At 46.9% G+C, this 20,302-nt stretch overlaps 2 protein-coding genes and 1 pseudogene across 2 annotated transcripts; all 3 read left to right on the plus strand.

Moving 5' to 3' along the window:
• Positions 1 to 3,617: 3,617 nt before the first annotated feature.
• On the plus strand, positions 3,618 to 4,643 carry LOC101770871 (protein STRICTOSIDINE SYNTHASE-LIKE 10). The gene has a single exon (XM_004971510.1). The coding sequence runs from the start codon at positions 3,618 to 3,620 to the stop codon at positions 4,641 to 4,643; it is 1,026 nt and encodes a 341-aa protein (XP_004971567.1).
• A 909-nt stretch (positions 4,644 to 5,552) lies between these two features.
• LOC101771255 lies at positions 5,553 to 7,718 on the plus strand (annotated as a pseudogene).
• A 1,801-nt stretch (positions 7,719 to 9,519) lies between these two features.
• LOC101771652 (putrescine hydroxycinnamoyltransferase 3) lies at positions 9,520 to 11,101 on the plus strand. Its single transcript, XM_004971511.2, has one exon. The coding sequence runs from the start codon at positions 9,556 to 9,558 to the stop codon at positions 10,942 to 10,944; it is 1,389 nt and encodes a 462-aa protein (XP_004971568.1). The 5' UTR covers positions 9,520 to 9,555; the 3' UTR covers positions 10,945 to 11,101.
• The last annotated feature ends 9,201 nt before the right edge of the window (positions 11,102 to 20,302 follow it).

Genomic DNA, 20,302 nt, shown 5'->3' on the forward strand with positions numbered 1-20,302 from the left:
CCTTTCAGTGTAAGACGCATACGGTCGGGCATGAGCTACTCTCTTTAGCAATTTCAGGTCTCAACAGCCTTTAGAAGTCGTTATTGGCAACTGTCATCTGCGTTGGGCTATTGCACAAGCTTCATCATCAATCACCTGTTCCATCTCTTGTCCCCTAAGCAGGAGCGAGTTCAGAATCTTGCTTTGGGTGGTCCACTTCAAGCTGTGCCCTCTCCAGTTTAGGCTTCAACTCCTCAACAACCCCCCCCAATTCCATTTCTCTCCCATCTTCTTCCTCCGGCCGGGCCAACAAAAACAGAGCCGAGCCGAGGTCTCGCTGCCCGCCGCCCAAATCCTCCCTACTACCTCCACCAAAATCAAATCACCTCCACCCGCAACTCCCTCAATTACCTAGATCCACCCTCAGCCTCTCCTTACCTCCGGCCATGGCTCCTGCGGTCGGGGATTGAAGTTTCCCCGCCCACCGTGCGCCGCGAGCCGCCGCCGGCCACCCACACGTCGACAACACCCTCCGGCCTTCCTCGTACTCAAAAAACTACACAAAACGAACCATGGTCAGGTCCTGGTGCTTGTGCTCTCATTCTTGCGCCGTCTTAGTCTACTTTCCACGCTCGATTTTGTGCTCGCCACCGGCCGTGCGCCGCCACTCACCGCGGATAGGTCTAGGGTTGGGTTTCGCGGAGATAGGAGAGGGAGTAGGTGCGCTTAGGTGTGGGGAACATTCTGGGGTAGTCTCCGGGGTGGGGCCCGCAGCCTTTGCGCTGGCGTGGCCACGCCACCGTCGCCGCCAGGCATGCTCGGACCGGCCCAAGGAAGAAGAAAGGGGCAGGGGTCGTCTTGCGAGGAAATAGAAAGTACAGGGGGTTATGGGTAAAATTTTGGGTTTAAGTGCGAGGTGAGTTTTGCTCTAGGGTCTTAAGAGCAAATAATATAGGGCTGTTTTGCGAGGAAAAGGTTAGATATGTTAGTAAAGAATATTTATAGGGGTCTCAGTGTAAATATAGTTTAGTTATTTTGTCTTCAAATCGGCTGAAACTTTGGAAATGTATATCAAATCGTAGAAAATGAGGAAAATATAAACTAAACTTTGTTAGCTTCCGGTTGATGTCTACTTTCTTTTAAAAATGGCTTTGAGCATGTCATTGTTGTTTTTTTTAATCCTATAATTTATCTTGTTCTGAACTTGTTTAATGCATAGTAAATTATAGGTTGCTCCAAAAATTGTGAAACTAATTTTGTTATCTTCCTTGAGTCATTTAGATTTCATATATGTAACTTATACATGTGATATATGTGGTTCTCATTCTGTTTTGGAGCTATCTTTCGTTTGCTATATGAATCTTGGTAATCGCATAATAAATGGTAGAAAAATGATAAAATGATGAGACCACTTTTGTTGGTCTTGTTATGATCTGCATCAAGTATGAAGAATGTTAGATCCAGTGATATGGCTATTCTACACTTAGTAAGAATCAAAACACAAATAAAATAGTTTAATGTACATAAATAAATGCGGTTACCCAAAAATGATGGTAAATTCCTGTAAAATCCTTCATCAATGATTTTATCAGTTGCGACTTGTTCCACACCAGATTGCATACATAAATCAATTTAGTGAATTTTCTTGTTCCTAGCTATAGTTAACTTTGATCATAATAAAACAGGTTTGGATGTGCTTTTTGTTTTTTTTAATTCCTGTAAAGTGCACCTTGCATTGTAATGCTAACAACTCAGATTTAGATCTGTGAGTTGATAGAAAGAATGGTCGTCTCCTTCTATTCTATGTTAATGTTCTTCTTTTTGTAATATGTGCATCATCTAATCTTGCATCGCATGTGCATTCATGTAGAAAACACGGCTAGTGACGTGGTGTACGAGCTGGTGGTTGAACAACAGGAGGAGCAGCAAGACCCGGCCCAAGGTTCGGAAGAGCAAATCGCTGAGCAGTAGGAAGGCAAGCTCTGGAGCATGCCCCTATTTCAACTTATGCAATTAATGTTTATCTATATATTTGTGCATTTAAGTTTCTAGGAGTTGAATGAAGCTGTAGATGCATGATCCATAGGTTCCCATGTGTTATACTAGTATGTGTATGTCGTTAGCACTGCCATGCTTAATTAAGTTCGGTAGAAGTCAAGTGATTTCCTATCACTCGCGAGATATAAGGCCACTTGATACTTATGTTGAGTTCGGGAAATGATTCACATGGTAAAGATGACAACCAGGCGGAGATGATAATGTTTATGTTATGATAGGGTTTTTGTATAGCTCCGCAGTTAAGGGTTGTTGGTCCTGCTGATCAAGTTTGAACAGTACTAATCACATGCTGGGAGTTGGAGGTAGTCGAAACTAGTAAACCTAGTACTTGATCCGCTCCGGAGTTTGAACTCCTACCCATCCTCTAGGGCAAGTCAAGTGGCCGCGGAGAATTGGGTATGTATTTTTTTAGGTGGTCTCTCGTAGGGCTCAGCTGACTAGTGCTGGCGGGGTAGTTAAGACTTTCGATGGTGAAGATGGGAACGGATGCCATGTGCGGCTCGATGACGCATGCATGTGTCGTGTGGTTAGGTTTTCCTTGCAAGGATTTAATCAAATCGATTCGCCGCCACTCTCAGATAAGAGGATCTTGATCACTGAGTCACATCGTAGTAAAGGAGTGGAACAAGGATGATGATAATTATTGTTGTTTGCTTAATGCATTGCTTTCCACAATAAATTGTTGTATTTATGCAAACCTAGAAAATACGTACTCTCATTTTAACTCGACTAAAATATTAAAAGTAAGGATCCACTCTTAGTTATTTTTTGGCAAACAAATCTCAGAGCTAAAAACCCTGCATTCTAGGAGTCGACAAAGTATATACCACTAGTCAGGTAAGCCTTGCTGAGTTCTAGTTGCTCAAGGTTCGTTGCTTAATTTATTTCAGGTCCTGATGATATAGATTTCTGTCCTTACTGCGTTAAGTTTATTCGCCATGATGCCGATGGTTGGGAAGTTGCTGGATCGGGTGCTTGTCGCTTGTTATCCTTAGATTACACACTTGTGGGCTGAAGTGTGTGATCTACCATACACACTTCGTGTATCGTAGTTTCAGTTTTAAATAATGGCAGATTTATTTTAATTCTAGTTAAACTCTACAACTATTTATATATTCGAACTTGGCTTGTAAAACTTAATGTACCGTATTTTGATTTGTAATCGTATGTGTATAAACTTCATCATGTATGTACTATCTGTGCTCACCTTCACGTCAGACTTCTAGTGTTTATTTCAATCGGTATATTGGTAAATGCGGGTTGTCAAATTAAACCATTAAGTTAATGCGTGTGATGCATTCAAATAATGACCATTATGCTTAATTAGAGTTTTAATTTGGCGGTTCAGCCAAACTAGACCCACATTCAGAATCCGTTCCATCATCGATCTTTTCCTTTGGAAAGGGAGGCAAGAGACTCCGAGGCCGATTACTGTGTCCAGTGCGGAGGCCGATTCGGACTCCATACTTTCGGACCTCCCAATAAAAAGGGAGGCAGGGTACACCCTCTCCATCAATCCAAGCGCTCAGCCAACAACAGCAAAACAACCACCGCGTATCGTACTCGACGTCACAGCAACCATGGAGAAGACGTCGACGCTGCCTCTGGTCGCGATCTTGCTCGCCGTATTGCTGCTCCTACCGTCTGCTGCCTTGGCCGCCGTAGCCAAGGCCATCGACGCGAGCAAGACCCAGCGCCTGCAGCTGCCCGACGATCTGATCGGACCTGAGAGCGTCGCGTTCGACGCGCACGGCTCCGGCCCATACGTCAGCATCTCGGACGGCCGCGTCCTCAAGTATGATGGCGAAGGTGCCGGATGGAAGACGTTCGCGTACAGTCCCAGCTACACCAAGAATAAGTGCGACGAGTTCTCTGAGCTCCCGGCAGTCGCCACGGAGAGCTCTTGCGGCCGACCGCTTGGTCTCCGGTTCCACAACAACTCCGGCAATCTCTACATAGCCGATGCGTACATGGGGCTGATGCGTGTCGGGCCCAACGGCGGAGAGGCGACTGTGCTCGCGACGGAGGCCGGTGGTGCGCCATTGCGCTTCACCAACGGCGTGGACATCGATCAGGTCACCGGTGACGTCTACTTTACCGACAGTAGTAAGACATATACACGGGCACAACATCAGATGGTCACCACGTCTGGAGACTCGACCGGACGCATCATGAAATACGATCCACAGACTAATCAAGTCACCGTTCTTCAGTCCGGCGTCACGTATCCCAATGGTATCGCCATCAGCGCTGATAGGACCCACCTTATCATCGCCCTTACGGGACCATGCAAGCTAATGAGGTATTGGATTCGAGGGCCTAAGACCAACACGTCTGAGCCGTTTGCTGATCTCCCGGGATACCCTGACAATGTGAGGCCCGATGGAAAGGAAGGGTACTGGGTGGCGCTGCATCGGGAGAAGTTCGAGCTTCCGTTTGGTTTGGATACACATCTACTTGCCGTTAGAATTGGAGCTGAAGGTGAAAAGCTGCAAGAGATGAAGGGACCCAAGAACGTAAGGCCGACTGAAGTGGTGGAGCGAGATGGTGGCAAAATATATCTAGGTTCCGTGGAGTTGTCATACGTCGGCATCGTTAGCACGTAGAAGTATAGCAGTTTAGGATATTATAGTAATTTATAGTATTTGGTCTTCTCAATATGTCGCACTAGTATTTTGTATTTTTTTTGTTGGTCTTCAATTAATAAAAGTTTTCTGTTCTAGGAATATGAAATATGATATGTTCATGAGCTTTAATTGGTTGACTGGTGTTTCTGAAGGAACTTGTTTGCAAAATTAGCACTCCTGTACAATTATCGCAGTACAAGAACATAGATCGATTACAGTATATAATTGTAGTTCCAAAACTGCAGCGTACATACACATCCAATTAGGCCCAGTCCAAAACACAGATTTTCGCTTAATGCAGAAAAATGATCCAAATCTGGAACTTGTTAATGGCTTAATAGCAGAAAAATGTAGAAAATGCAGAATGGCGAAAGCTTCCTTTTTCTGAAGAAAATAAAGTAAGTAGTAGAAGTAGGGAAAATAGAGTAAGTACTATAAGTAGTACATGTGGGATTCTTGTGCATGGATGCTGGATCGAGTCCTCTTTCTCATACGACAAATAAAATACAAATCGGAAAGAAAAATATCTGTTGGAGTTAAAATAGGAAGGAATAAAGTGGTTTGCGTGGAGTTCTTGATCCTGTGTGCGTGCATATATTCTCATGCGAATACAGTATGAAAGAAGTGGTATGCGTGGGAATTTAAATGCAAGCGGAATCCTAATTATTCAAAGCAAAAGAAATCAGCGAGCCGGATTGGGAAGGACGACGCAGACGAACGGAAGAAATATGAAATATTCGTCTCTTTTAATAACGACGACGAGATGATTGGTGGTTTAAGCAGAGATAGCATGTATCCTTCCGATCCCATGCCTTATGAATACTGCAATCTTGTGACAACGAGAGTACAGCCGTACAGCAGGACCCAAGCCACTGTGCACGAAGAAGAATGGCCGGCCAGGACGGCGGTGGCGACTTGCATGTCCGGGTCGTGAGCCGGAGCTTCGTGAGGGCCTCCTCCGCCTCCATCGTGCCACACGTCCTCGCCGTTTCCAACCTCGACCTCGTCCCGCAACCCATCCGGTCTCCATGTTCTGCGTTTACGCCAAGCCGCCGGGCGCCGGCTTCGCCGCCGCCGTCGCTGCATTCGAGGCCGGCTTGCCTTCCTTGCTGAACTAATACCTCCCGCTCGCCGGCCGCATCGCCGCCAACCCGTGCTCCGGCCTCCCCGAGGCCATCCGCTGCGGCAACCAGGGCGCGGAGTTCGTGGTCGGCGAGGCCAGCGTGGCGCTGGCGAGCCTGGCCCTGGACCACGGCGCATCCTTGCGGAGGATCCAGCTGCCGTACGGCGAGGAACTTGCGCTGTCGGTGCAGGTGGTCTCGTTCGCGTGCGGCGGCTTCACCGTCGCGTGGCGCACCAACCACGTCATGGTGGATGGGAGCGCGCTCAGCCGCCTCGTCAGCTCGTGGTCCGAGCTCGCCCGGTCGGGGACGCTCCCGGCGGGAGCCCGTCCGAGCCACGACCGCCGGGAACTCCGGCCTCGCGCCGCGCCGTCGTACAGCGCCGCGCTCGACGACGAGCTCACGCCGCTGGACGCCCGGTGCCAGATCAACGCCTTGACGACCGAGCAGAGCTTCGTCCGGCGCCTGTACTTCATCGAGGCCTCCGACATGGAACGGCTGCGCCACGCAGCGAGCTGCCCCGGGACCGGGCACCGCGCGACGCGCGTGCAGGCGGTCTCGGCCTACCTCTGGAAGGCGCTCGCCGGCGCCGTGGGCACGGCCGACACGCACTGCCGGATGGGATGGTGGGTGAACAGGCGCCAGCGGATCGCAGCTCCGGCGCTCCGTGCCGCTGTGCGCAACTACGCCGGCAACTTCACCACCTTCACGGCCCGGCCCACATTTTTTTCCTTTTTTTTAAGATTCTTACAAATAGGCTCCTAGCGGAAATATTTTAGAAAATGGATCTTGAGCTTGGCGCCAGCATTTCGAAAATTGCTGACGCCAAGCTTACACACCTCAGCGCTAGATCCACCGGCATCTAGATCCTTAGGCAGCTGCTAACCTGGATGCTGACATGGCGCCAAGCTTGGACAGGGAATAGCTAACAGCAAAAACGAAACTTGGGCCGGTCCTGTGTAAGCAAGCTTGGCGCCATCCTTCCTGGTGCTAAGCTTGGCGCCATGTCAGCATCCAGGTCAGCAGCTGCGCAAGGATCTAGGCGCCAGCAGCTCTGGCGCCGAGGCGTGTATGCTTGGCGCCACCAATGATGGCGCCAAGCTCAGGATTCATTTTTTGAAATGTTTCCGCCAGGAGACTATTTGTGAGAATCTTTCAAAACAAGAGCCAAAAAAATAAAAAAATGGGACGGCCAGGGAGGTCACCGTGGAGGAGGTCCTGGGGTTGCCGCTGCCAGACGTAGCGGCCATGGTGTGCGAGGCGATCATGGCGCCGGACTACGACGAGCACTTGTAGGAGCTGGTTGACTGGGTGGAGGAGCACAAGACCTGGCATTACATCAAGACGGCATCCGCCGCCCGTCGGGCTGGGCAGTCCGACGCTGATAATTACTTCCTCCGTTCCCAATTATAAATTATTTTAATTGTTTTGGAGAGTCAAAGCATCTCAATTTTAATCCAATTTATACAATAAAATACTGACATTCATGATATCAAAGTACAATTAGTTTCTTCATTAAATATATTTTTATAGTATATCTATTCGGTGTCTATGTGATCTTCTCTATAATTTTGATTAAATATAAAATGATTTAACTCTTAAAAAAGTCATTTAGAATCACTGTTAATTTGGAACGGACGGAGATTCGTTCGCGTCGTTCCCGATCGACACGGACTTCGGCTTCGGCCGCGCCGTGATAGCGCTGCCGGTGTCTGTGCCGACCGCGAGGCTGTGCTCTGGGTACGTAGAAATCATCGCGAGGCCCGGAGGCGACGGGTCATGGATCGCCAGCGCTTTCTTGTGGCCGCGGCTCGCGGCGGCGCTCGAGGCCGACGAGCAGCGCGTCTTCAGACCTGTCACGGCGGAGACCTTGGTCTGGTTGCTCCTGGAGTCCTTCGCGGTCGACTGTAAAAGATGTTGCGCACATTATTAGCTTTATTATTATTAAAAAACACCAATTCTTTGCTAAATCTACGATACATGTACAAGTACAGTGTATTCATCTATAGTTATGTACTGGTTTGCTGCAACAGAATCATCTGGTCTCGTGTCTAGTATTCCGTTCCTGTACTTGACTAAGAAAAACAAAAATTATTGATCCAACCTGCGGTTGAATCGAAGGGCTAGTTTGGCAGGTTCCGACTGTGGTTAAAACGGTTCCAGCTGTGTCTCCTCCAGTGAAGCAGCTTCTCTGCTAGAGCTAAAATTATTTTAGAACTTCTCTTGTGTTTTATACATTTAAATTGACCGCTGGAGTCCAGCGCGGTCGATTGTAAAAGATATTGCACACATTAGCTTTAAACACCAATTCTTAATTTGGTGAAATCTACGATAAATGTATAATTTATTCATTTGTAGTTCTATACTGCGTTACGGCAATTCAATCATTTGGTTACGTGTGTTGTATTCTGTTCCTATATTTGACTAAGAAAAATAAAAAGAATTGATTCAGCCAGAATCCCAGTAGAATCGAAGTATGTTGCAGTGTACCAGTACTCATTATCTGCACAGTTTCAACATTTAGAACTACATAAAAGAATTGAATAGTCAAATATTTCAATTTTATTGACTAAAATCATTTTTCACGTATTTAAACAATCACCGGAATATAAAAAAAATTCTCGACCACGGGAGAGACTCCAACTCATTTTTCAACTAAGGTAGAGGAGTATCAAACTAGTTCTAGGTGGCTGTCCAATCAAGTGGAGGCACTAACCAATAGTGAGTGAAAAGAATAAAAAACCTATAATCCTTTAAATCATATCTCCATCCATCCCAAAAAGAATGTAACTCTCGCTTCTCGAAGAGTTAAACAGTTTTAAATTTGATCAAATTTATAAAAAATACTAACATTCACGTCTCCAAATAGATTTAGTATAAACATATATTACATGATTAATCTATTGATATTTATTTTGTACCATAAATGTTAGTATTATTTTGTATAAATTTGGTCAAATTTAAAATTAGTTGACTTCTTGGGAAGTTAAAGTTGTATTTTTTTTTTGGACGGCGGGAGTAGTGAGAAGGGCTTTGTTTCCATTTTAGAAACTAAAACACATGCTGCATCCCTTATCTATAAGAAAGCTACACTGCATCGTGATAAGTATGATGGATTCGTTTTATCAAAAAAAAAGTATGATGGATTCGTGCCCAGCTTCACCTTTGTATTTACTTAGTAATTATTATCATTCTTTGAGCACAATTGGAAGCACTTGCAGTTCGAAAGAGAAAGAGCTGTCGTAGCAAACAGAGTTATTCCAACCCTTTGACCATGTTTGTCTTCAAATTCACATTTATTTCTGTTGGGCACGCCAATTGTTCCATTGGTATTTGACCTGGTTTACAATAAAAAATATCAATATTTATAACACTAAATAGGTATGCTATGGAAATATATTTCATAACGAATCTAACGAAACTTGTTAGACATCTCAAAAGGATTGATATATTTTTATATAAACTTGGTCAAATATAAGATAGTTTGACTTAGGATATAACTAAGGGGACATACTTTGCAGGATGGCGGGATGGAGGGAGTAACTTGCAATCACCGAAATTGTCTTTGTCCTAGCAGCATCAGGCGTGCGTTCAAACAAAAGATTCCATTGACTTTCATCAATATCATCGATATCGTAAACGACTTTCATCAATATCATTGAGTAGATACGTCGCATGCCTATAATAAGCAGGGTAGAGTAAACTTCTTGTGACAAGAGCTGAGCAAAGCTACCAAAGCATTAGTAGACAGTAGTTTTCCATTGCACAGAATGGCTAGCGTTAACGGCAGCAACGACTTGCACGTCCGGGTCGTGAGCCGGCGCCTGGTGAAGGCCTCCGACGACGACTCCATCAAGCCGCACGTCCTCGCCGTCTCCAACCTCGACCTCATCCCACAGACCATACAGACTTCCATGTTCTGCATCTACCCCAGGCCGCCCACCGGCGACTTCAACGCCGTCGTCGCGGCCTTCGAGGCCGGCTTACCTTCTTTCCTCAACCACTTCTTCCCGCTCGCCGGCCGCATCGCCACTAACCCGAGCTCCGGCCTCCCCGAGTTCCACTGCCACAACCAAGGCGCCGAGCTCGTGGTCGGGGAGGCCGGCGTGCCCCTGGCGAGCCTGGACTTCGGCACGATGACCGCGTCGGTGCGGCGGGTCCAGCAGCCGTACTGCGAGGACATGGCGCTGTCGGTGCAGCTGGTGTCGTTCGCGTGCGGTGGCTTCGCCGTGGCGTGGTGCACCAACCATGTCCTCGTGGACGGAAGCGCCCTGAGCATGCTCGTCAGCGCGTGGTCGGAGCTCGCGAGGTCAGGGACGCTCTGCGCCAGCTCCCGGCCAAACCACGACCGCTCCGTCTTCCGACCTCGCGCGACGCCGTCGTACAGCGCCTCGTTCAACGAGGCGTTCATGCCGTTGCACGCCGAGCGCCAGGTCAACGTCCTGACGGCCGAGCAGAGCTTCGTCGAGCGCCTCTACTACATCGAGGCGTCCGACGTCGCCCGGCTGCGCGAGGCGGCGAGCAGGGACGGCAGCGAGCGCGCGACGCGGTTCCAGGCGGTTTCGGCCTACCTCTGGAAGGCCCTCGCCGGCGTCGTGGGCACGGCCGACGCGCACTGCCGCATGCAATGGTGGGTGGACGGGAGACGGCGGCTCACGGATGAGCCCGAGCTCCGCGCCGCGATGCGAAACTACATCGGCAACGTCACCACGTTCGCCATCAGAGAGGCGAGCGTGGACGAGGTCCAGCGGATGGCGCTGCCGGACGTGGCGGCCATGGTGGGCGAGGCGATCGCGGCGCCGTCGTACGGCCAGCACTTCCAGGAGCTGGTGGACTGGGTGGAGGAGCGCAGGGCTGACCGGTACGTCGAGACGGCGAGCCTCGGGCTGGGCAGCCCGACGGTGGGAGTGACGGCGTTCACCTCGTTCCCGCTCGACACGGACTTCGGCTTCGGCCACGCCGCGATGGCGATGCCGACAACCTCGCCGACGGCAAGGCTGTGCTCAGGGTTCGTGCAGATCGCCGCGCGGCCCGACGGTGACGGGTCGTGGATCTCTAGCGCCTTCTTGTGGCCACGGCTCGCCGCAGCGCTCGAGTCCGACGAGCCATGCGTCTTCAAGCCTGTCACGGCGGAGTACCTTGGCCTCCGTGCTCCATAAATCCGGCACAGTCGGCTCAGACGGATCGGAGCTATGAGACTAATAGATTATAAGATCGACGTACGTACCGCTTCTTGTTGAATCTACATCCTATAATGCATTAATGTAGTTTGCTATGGACTGCATTTTGATCAATATTTTAGTCAAAATATTAGAAGTCAACGAACACAGAATGGACAAACATATTTAGATCCATGCTTCAAAGTCAATCATATTTTTGGGAATAGAAAAGCCAATATTTTTTCTTTCATAGAAAATTATAGGTCTTTCTTTTTGAAACACAATATGGACGGAATATACACCTATTCATACTCACCTTGTACGGATATCCTAAACCTACCCTTGAGCGTCTCAAAATTGAATGGTACCTTTAAGCATCTCCAGCGATCCTCAATAAATATTTCCTAAAAACTAGTTAAGAGGGTTGTCTCGATATCACTTTCATTGTTATTGGGAGAGTTACTTTTGCAATCTCCCAAATACTGTATTGGGAGAGTCACAAATCCTCCTTTATTTAGGGAGAGTTGGGATGAATTATTAGGTTGTCCCAATAATTATTGGGAAAAGGGAAAGGTAAAGAGAGTCTGTTGGAGTACTATTTTTTCACCGACTCTCTCAATATGGTAGTTGGATTGGGGAATATGAAACTGTTAGAGATGCTCTAATAGTCAGCTCAAGATCACCTCCTTTTTCCGAAATACCCTAAATACCCTTATGACCTTCGTTCTTGCTTTCACCTTTATCACACACTGCTCCTGAGCGACACACTTATCGCTCTCACTAACAGATGGTCTCATATCTCTGAAGATAACGGCAACATTCTCCCACGACAGCAGTCCGCCCTTTACCTTCAATCAGCTTCTCATATCACTCTGCACATAAGATGAAAGAAGTCAGAGGCGCTTTAGCATGGAACGACGGCCTTTAGCTCGGCGTCGGCTTCATGTTAATTGTTGTGCATAAATCGTACGGATGAGTTTACATTATACAGTCCAAAGAGTCTAGTCCGGCCAGGATCTAATCTACAAGATTTTTTGGTTACAAACTTATACAGCAAGATAGCAAACAACTCTATCTACAACTGCCTGGCCAAACCAAATCTCGTTTGAACTGATTACAGTCTAAACCAACAATATCTAACACTCCCACTTAATCTGAACTTCTCATGTTAAGACTGCCTTTGAACATCTCTAGCTGCCGAACAAGAAGTGGTTTTGTAAACCCATCTGCGACATGATCCCTTGTAGTTTCATAACCACCATTTCTCTTACAAAATGATAATCAACCTCAATATGCTTAGTACGTGCATGGAAAACAGGATTGGCAGAGAGATACTTAGCTCCAGTGTTGTCACACCACAACTTTGCTGCCTTTGGCGCATGAACTCCAAGTTCCATCAACAATGTTTGAATCCACATAACCTCTGCCGTAGCATTTGCTAAAGCCTTATATTCAGCTTCAATGCTCGATCTTGAGATCGTGGCTTGTTTGCGAGCACTCCATGACATAAGATTAGAGCCAAGGAAAACAACGAACCCTCCAATAGAGCGCCTGTCATCTAGACATCCTGCCCAATCAGCATTTGAAAAAGCACTAACAAGTAATGAGGAAGACCTGCTAATCCTTAACCTAAGCTTAGCGGACTGCTTCAAGTATCTTAAGATCCTTTCCACTGCTATCCAATGAAGTGTGGTAGGTGCTTGAAGAAATTGATAAGCCTTATTATTAACCGCAAAAGAAATATCATGTCTTGTCAAAGTTAATACTGAAGCGCACCTACTACACTTCTATAATGTGTAGCATCACTCGGTCCAAGGGGTGATCCATCATGAACCGAAAGCTTCTCTGTGGTGGACAATGGTGAACTGACCGGTTTACAATTGATCATGCCAACTTGTCTCAAAACATCATTGGCATATTTTTCCTGTGTCATCACTATGCCATCATGAACTTTGTTCACTTCAATTCCAAGAAAATAGTGTAACTCACCCAAATCCTTTAAGGCAAACTCCTCATTGAGCTTCTTTAACAAAGCCACAGTAGCATCATGAACCGAGCTGGCAACAATAATATCATCAACATAAATAAGAATAAACATAGTCACTGACCCATTGTTGTAGAAGAACAAAGACGTATCTGCTTTGGATGCCTTGAACCCAAGTTACTGCAGCTTAGAACTGAGCCTTGAGTACCATGCTTTAGGCGCCTGTTTGAGATCATATAAAACTTTATCTAAATTGCAAATATAATTAGACAGACCTTGTTCTTCGTAACCAGGGGACTGCTTCATGTAAACATCTTCTTCAAGAAAACCATGTAAAAAGGCATTGTGCACATCAAGTTGCTGCAAACTCCACCCTCTAAATATTGCTATGGACAGAACATCTCTGATGATAGCAAGGTTAACAACTGGACTAAACGTATCTTCATAATCTATGCCATATCGCTGCTTAAAACCTTTTCCAACCAAACGAGCTTTGTATCTATCTAGACTTTCATCAGGTTTTCTCTTAATGTTGTAAACCCATTTGTAGTCTATCACATTTATACCTTTTTGAGGAGGAACTAAGTGCCATGTTTTATTCTTCATTAAAGCCATGTATTCTGAATCCATTGCTACTTTCCAATTTTTATCATGCAAAGCCTCGTCTAAATTTTGTGCACCAATATTTAATAGTACCATCTGCGTATACCTTCTCCTTCCTGATCCCACTTTGTAGACGTGTTCTTGGCCTTGTGTGTGCTGGTGCGTCCAATTCGTGAGATGCCACAGCATCGGTCGCCACAGAAGATCCCAGAGATAAAAAAGTGCAGAACTGGGATGCCAAAAAGCGCCGACAATGCTTCCTCGGACAAAGATTCACCAGTCGGGGAGGGTGCAGATCCACCAGGACACATGCCCGAGCCGGACTAGTCACCGGCCACTTGGTTTTGTCCCCCCACTGCGCGCGTGTAGCAGGAGGCAGCGAGGACGGGGTGCGTGCTCCGGTCGGTGACGTGTCCGCAGGAGATTGGCGAGGAGGAGAGGATGACGGGACTGGGGAATATTGCGAGGCACGAGGCAGATCCTGCATGGATCCCCGCGCAGCTATGGTCAGAAAACCACGCGAATCAGCTCCAGCGCTCGTGCTGCTTTGTCCAGTTCCTCCAGGATTCATATTTGATGTGCTAGGAGCCCTTTTTTCACCAAAACTTTCATCGAAAACATCAGATTCATTAGGAGAATTAGCCACATGATCTCCTAATTGTTCCTACTCATGGGGATTGAGAAGATTTGGCGAGAGGAGAGAAATTAATTCTTTGAGACGAGCACCTGCATTGGGGTTGAGTTTGGAGAAGGGAAACTCGATTTCATCAAAGACAACATCCCTAGAAATATCTATTCGTCCATATGCGATTTCCAAGTACTTGAATCCTTTTTGGATATTACTATAGCCGAGGAAAACACATTGTTTAGATCTGAACTCAAGCTTGTGTCTATTATATGGGCCAAGATTGGGCCAACATGCACAACCGAAAAGTGTTAATGAGGACTAATCTGGTGTTTGCTTAAAAAGATGATTCAAAGGAGTACCATATTTGAGGACCTTGCTAGGAGTACGATTGATTAAATAAGTGGCAGCTAAGAAAACTTCATCCCAGAATTTTAAAGGCATCGAGGCATAAGCGAGGAGAGCTAATCCGAGTTCTACTATGTGATGGTGCTTGCGCTTGGCAGAGCTATTCTGTTGGTGCGCATGGGGACATGAGACATGATGGGAGATGCCAACTTTCTCAAAGAAGGAGTGGAGCTTTTGATATTCTCCCCCCAATCCATTTGCATAGTAAGGATCTTTCGATCAAAGAGACTCTCAACAAGATTTTGGAACTCATGAAACTTCTCAAACACTTCAGATTTGAACTTGAGTAAATAAATCCAAGTAATTTTACTATAATCATCGATAAAGCTAACATAATATTTTCTTCCTCCAATAGAATCGGGTGCAGCCCCAAACATCATAATAAACTAACTCCAAAGGATGACTAGAAGTGCTAGACGACTTGGAATAAGGTAATTGATGACTTTTTGCCTTTCGGCAAGCATCACAAATAGACTCTTTATTAGACTCAAAAGAACATGGTAAACTATTACTAGAAACCACCCTCGACACAATGGGAGAGGATTGATGACAAAGGCAGCTGTGCCACCTCTCAAAAGTGGGCTTCGCGACTCCAAAGGCCTGCTTTATTGGACGGGTTGAAGGAAGAGGATAGCATCCCTTGTGGCATCTCCCTCTAAGGATCGTGTTCTTAATGGCCTGATCCTTAATCAAGAAATAATCCGAATGAAATTCAAGAAAAGCATAATTATCTCTAGCAAGATGATGAACAGAAATGAGATTCTTTGCAGCTTGAGGAACGTAAAGAACAGTGTTTAGGTGCAAGTTACGAGAGTAAGTAGGAACAATAGTATCAATGTGACTAATTTCCATACCTGCACCACTTGCGTGTGAATCTGATCATTCCCCTTGTACTTGTCATGAATTGAGAGCTTCTCCAGATTGCTTGTGATGTGTTCTGATGCACCGATATCGGTGTACCAGTTTGTATCTACCTCATAGGCATGATTGTAGGTCGCAGCAACAAGCTTTTCATCCGCGACATAATTTTCATCCAAGTGGTGCCAACATTCAGAGGCAACATGCCCCTTTTTGAAGCATACCTAGTAGAGGGGGCGAGAGTTGGAGCTATTGTTGTTGCGCTGGTGATGATGGTAGTTGTTGAATGGGCATGAGTTGTCATACCTACGCCCTGCACTCCCTCGGCCGCTTCCACCACCACAGCTGTTGTCGTTGTTGCTGCGTCCTCCACCACGGCTGCAGCCTCCACCATCATGGTTGTTGGCGGCGTAGGCAGAAGAGCTGGAGCCTCCACCGTGCTGCAGATCAAGCCGGTTTTCGAAGCTAAGCAATTGGGAATACAACTCAGCTACCGAAATCGGCTCAACCTTAGTCATCAAGGTGGAGACGATCGGATTGAAGTTGTGGTCGAGGACGCTCATGATGTAGGCGATCATCTCATCATTGTCGAGCGGTGTCGGTGTTTAGACCCGGCAACCTACCAAGGGGGTACCCAAGGTATTGTTTTATGCGTGGGGCTCGTCGAGGATCAGAAACTCGAAGGTAAACTTGAACACACGATTTAGACAAGTTCGGGCTGCTAATATTGCGTAATACCCTGCGGCCTGTGTGTTGCTTAGATTGTATTGATTGATCCCCTATTTGGAGAGGGTCCTTGCTTCGCTTTATATTGTCGGGGGCAAGGTTATAGGTCGATTGTTGTACAAGAGTACTAGTCGAATTGGACTAGAGAGTCCTACTCTAATTTCTATGAGTAGTTTTCTAATCTTTGACTAGTCCTTGTCCTCCACATAGACCACGTTATCCTGCACCATCGTCTCCATATCTAACACGTCTTGGTGTAAAGCCCCATATTGTAGGACTGTCCAAGCCTCCTAGTGGGTCCATAGGTGTATGGCCGACAAGCTCCCGAGTACTTTTTAGTCAAATGCAGCAGTCCCGAGTGCTACTGTAGATGTTTTCGACTAGTTTGTGGTGTTCCTTTGAGTACTCCATCGGATTGAGTCTTTGAATATGCTCGAGTACTACCATGCGGCTAGAAGATGCTCGAGCCTCATTTAACTTAGTCTTGAACCTTGAACCTTCAAACTTGACCTTTATATGGAAGTGCGATGAAAATCGCACTCCATATGGAGTAGCCCCCGAGTCTTAGGTTGAATCGAAGAATTAGGCTGAGGGCCAATCTTGTAATTTTACATATTTTTTCCCTTAAAACCTGGAGAAAAAACTTTTGTCCAACGGGCATGTGGCACACAGCCCCTGAGCCATTATACGACTAGTTTGGCTATAAGGGTCAACCACTGGTCCATGTGACCGTCCGTCTTCAGAAATCTTATCTCTTCCGAAAAAATTGGCAACCGTTCCGGCGATAATTGATGGCTTAAAAATGAAATATTCCCCGTAATTCTCGCCTCTCAGTTAATTGTGCCACAGTGATAAATATCGGAGGAACTTATCCCTTCCATTTCACCCGAGCCCTTGCGCCCGTTCATCTTCTGTGTTGTTGCTTTAGCGCCGCCACTTGCCATTCTCGAACTTGAGCGCCACCACCCCCCACAGTCTAGCCCTCCAGCTCATGCGCCTGAAGACCATCAGAGCAATGGTGCCCAAGAAAGCATCCTCAAGTAAGGTGGCGGAGTCCAAGAAGCGCAAGGCCACCAAGAAAGAGATCCAACTGCCGGCATCCAAGTACGAGAAGACCGATCAGATGGCGCCTCCGAATCAGGCCAGTGCCTGGAAAAGATCTATCTTGAAGGAGGTGGATATACAGGTACTGGTGAATGTGAATTATGCGAATTTTCTCTAGGAGAAGGAGTTTGCCGATTGGAGGGAAGCAGCCAGCAATCCATGGACGCTGGAGAGCTATCCGGATGAGACAGTGATCTTCACGTACTTTGTTGGGCGAGGGTTGGCTCTGCCGTCGTCCGACTTCTTCCAGGTCTGTTGAGGTATTACAATCTGGAGCTTGTCCACCTCAACCCCAATTCTATCTTGCACGTTGCTATCTTCGTGCACCTCTGTGAGGCCTTCCTAGGCATTCAGCCCCACTTCCAGCTGTTTAGAAAATTCTTCAGAGTAAAGCCTTACCCCTGGATGGACCACATAGAAGTAGTCGGAAGGGTAGGGATAACAGCTTACCCTACTTCCGGTTCCTTAACCCTTTGTTGAGTTTCTAAAGGTGGTCTTTCTCCTCCGCGGCTTTTTGCACAGCATTTCGGTATTGGGCGGCATGCCCGTCGTACTTCATCAATAGCCGGGAGGAGTACTACCGTTCTTCAGCTAGTTTCTGTTCCAGCGCCTTGGCCCGCTGGATGGTGTCCCCATATCCTTCGAGAATCTTCGACTTCTAGCAGGAGCGTTGGATCAGTGTCTACAACACAGAGCAAAGTATTCGTATAAAGCATCGAGTACCAATTTCAAGACAAAGATCAAGAACAGAAGTAAAACTTACCTGTGTGTACTCACCTACTTGGCGATACATATCCATCAGCGCACGGTGGCTAGGGGGTTAGCTATCAGCGCAATTTTCTCAAGGTTCACCACGGGAGGGAGCAGAGTGCCATCATGCTCCTCGTCGTTCGGCGCATCGAAAGGGACCACCGCCTGGCCAGTCGATGGACCAGCCTCTGAAGGTGAGTAGGAAGTCACCGCGTGACTAGTCAACAGCTCCGCCTCGGATGACGGGACAACTACCAACACATGCAGCGCCCAGCAGCCTCCACATCAGCTTCTGGCTCGGGGGCTACATGAACAGCCTCGACTTCACCAGCGACCGCCACACCTGCCTAGCGCGCTAGCTGTCGGTGTTTAGATCCGGCAGCCTACCAAGGGGGTATCCAAGGTAGTGTTTTATGCGTGGGGCTCACCGAGAACCAGGAACTCGAAGGTAAACTCGAACAATAAGACAGGTTCGAGCCGCTAATGTCACATAATACCCTACGTCATGTGTGTTGGTTAGATTGTATTGATTGATCCTCTATTTGGAGAGGGTCCCTGCCTCGCCTTATATTGCCGGGGGCAGGGTTACAGGTCGGTTGTTGTACAAGAGTACTAGTCGGATTGGACTAGAGAGTCCTACTCCAATTGCTACGAGTAGTTTTCTAATCTTCGACTAGTCCTTGTCCTCCACATAGACCATGCCATCCTGCACCATGGTCTTCATGTCTGACGTGTCTTGGTGTACAGCCCCGTATTGTAGAATTTTCCAAGCCTCCCGGTGGGCCCATAGGTGTATGGCCAACAAGCGGCTTGCATGTAGTCGCGATCTCATCAGCAAATCCTCGTATCTTGCCGACGTACTCAGTGATGTTCATCGCGCCCTTCTTCATTGTAGTTAGTGCGAGACGCACATTCATTGAACGTGCGCGTTTATGGGTAGCGAACATGTTTGCCACCCCTCCCCATGCTTCCTCCGCTGTTGTGGCGGCTGCAATCTGGCCAAGGACATCCTTGGTCATAGACGTGAAGATGAATCCTAGGACCTGCTGATCCTGAGCATACCACTCCTCATATGCCAGATTAGGAACCTAGACGATCTTGTCTCCCTACTTTTCGTCGATCTCGGCAGAGGGCGTAGCAACCTTGCCATTGATGTGGCCTTCTAGACGGGCACCGCGTATAGCAGTGAGCACCTGCGCTTGCCATAGGGCATGGTTGCTTTTGTTCAGCTTCTCTGAGATCTGGATAACGAACAAGGGATTGGCGACGCTGGAGCTTGAAGATATGGATGCAATCTACCTAGGCGGCAGCAGCTCTGGTTACCATGGAAGAAGTCAGAGGCGCTTTAGCGTGGAACGACGGCCTTTGGTTCGGCATTGGCTTCGTGTTAATTGTTGTGCATAAATCGCACAGAGGAGTTTACATTATATAGTCCAAAGAATCTAGTCCGGCCAGGATCTAATCTACAAGATTTTCTGGTTACAAACTTATACAGCAAGATAGCAAACAACTCTATCTACAACTGCCTGGCCAAACCAAATCTCGTTTGAACTGGTTACAATCTAAACCAACAATATCTGAAAGGTCTATGCAAACAATTGCTCGAAGATCTTTAAAGAGCGAAGGTGTTATTGATATTCGCGAAGCGATCTGAAGACACATCAATTAACCATTTGCGAAAGCGATTTTATTCCGCCTACATGAGGGTTATTTCCTTGGTCCAGAACATGACGTACAGCCCTTGATAATATTATATGCTGATCACATGTCGGTACCTTCTCAAGGCGATCAGGCGATCACTATCGTACGGAGTCAACCGCCCCGGTTGCAGCTTTAGTGGCTGCTTGCTTGCCTTCACTTAATTTGAGCTCGCTTCGAAACGGTAGGCATATTCGTCCCATCTCTTCTAAGCACAGGGTAGGTTCCTTTCTTTTTCATTCAAAGTTGAATCGTGCCTCTATTGTGTATTCCTTCCGGTTACAAATATGCAACCTTTTAGTCAAAATCTGGTCAAAATTTTAAACTTTGATCTTCAATAGTTTGAAGAAATTTAGTTAGAAAACATGAAAAATCAAATGTATAGATTTGAAAATATTCAGAAGTATTTCAAAATCTCATAATTATTAGATGTTATAACTGCACTATAATAAGAAATGTAGTGACCAATTTTAAAATGTGAAGATCACGAAAAGTCATCGGCGGCGAAGTGAATATTTATGATCTGAGAGAGTATTGTTTGTTTTTCCATGGCGGCATCCAAGCCCCGTTCGTACGAAAGATTCCGTTGACCTCAAAAACGT

The sequence above is a fragment of the Setaria italica genome, chromosome V (genome assembly GCF_000263155.2).
Source record: "Setaria italica strain Yugu1 chromosome V, Setaria_italica_v2.0, whole genome shotgun sequence".
Classification (NCBI taxonomy): domain Eukaryota; kingdom Viridiplantae; phylum Streptophyta; class Magnoliopsida; order Poales; family Poaceae; genus Setaria; species Setaria italica.

Excerpts from the sequence above, each read along its gene's own strand:
- LOC101771652 (XM_004971511.2), top strand. The coding sequence starts at position 9,556 with ATGGCTAGCGTTAACGGCAGCAACGACTTGCACGTCCGGGTCGTGAGC.
- LOC101770871 (XM_004971510.1), top strand. The coding sequence starts at position 3,618 with ATGGAGAAGACGTCGACGCTGCCTCTGGTCGCGATCTTGCTCGCCGTA.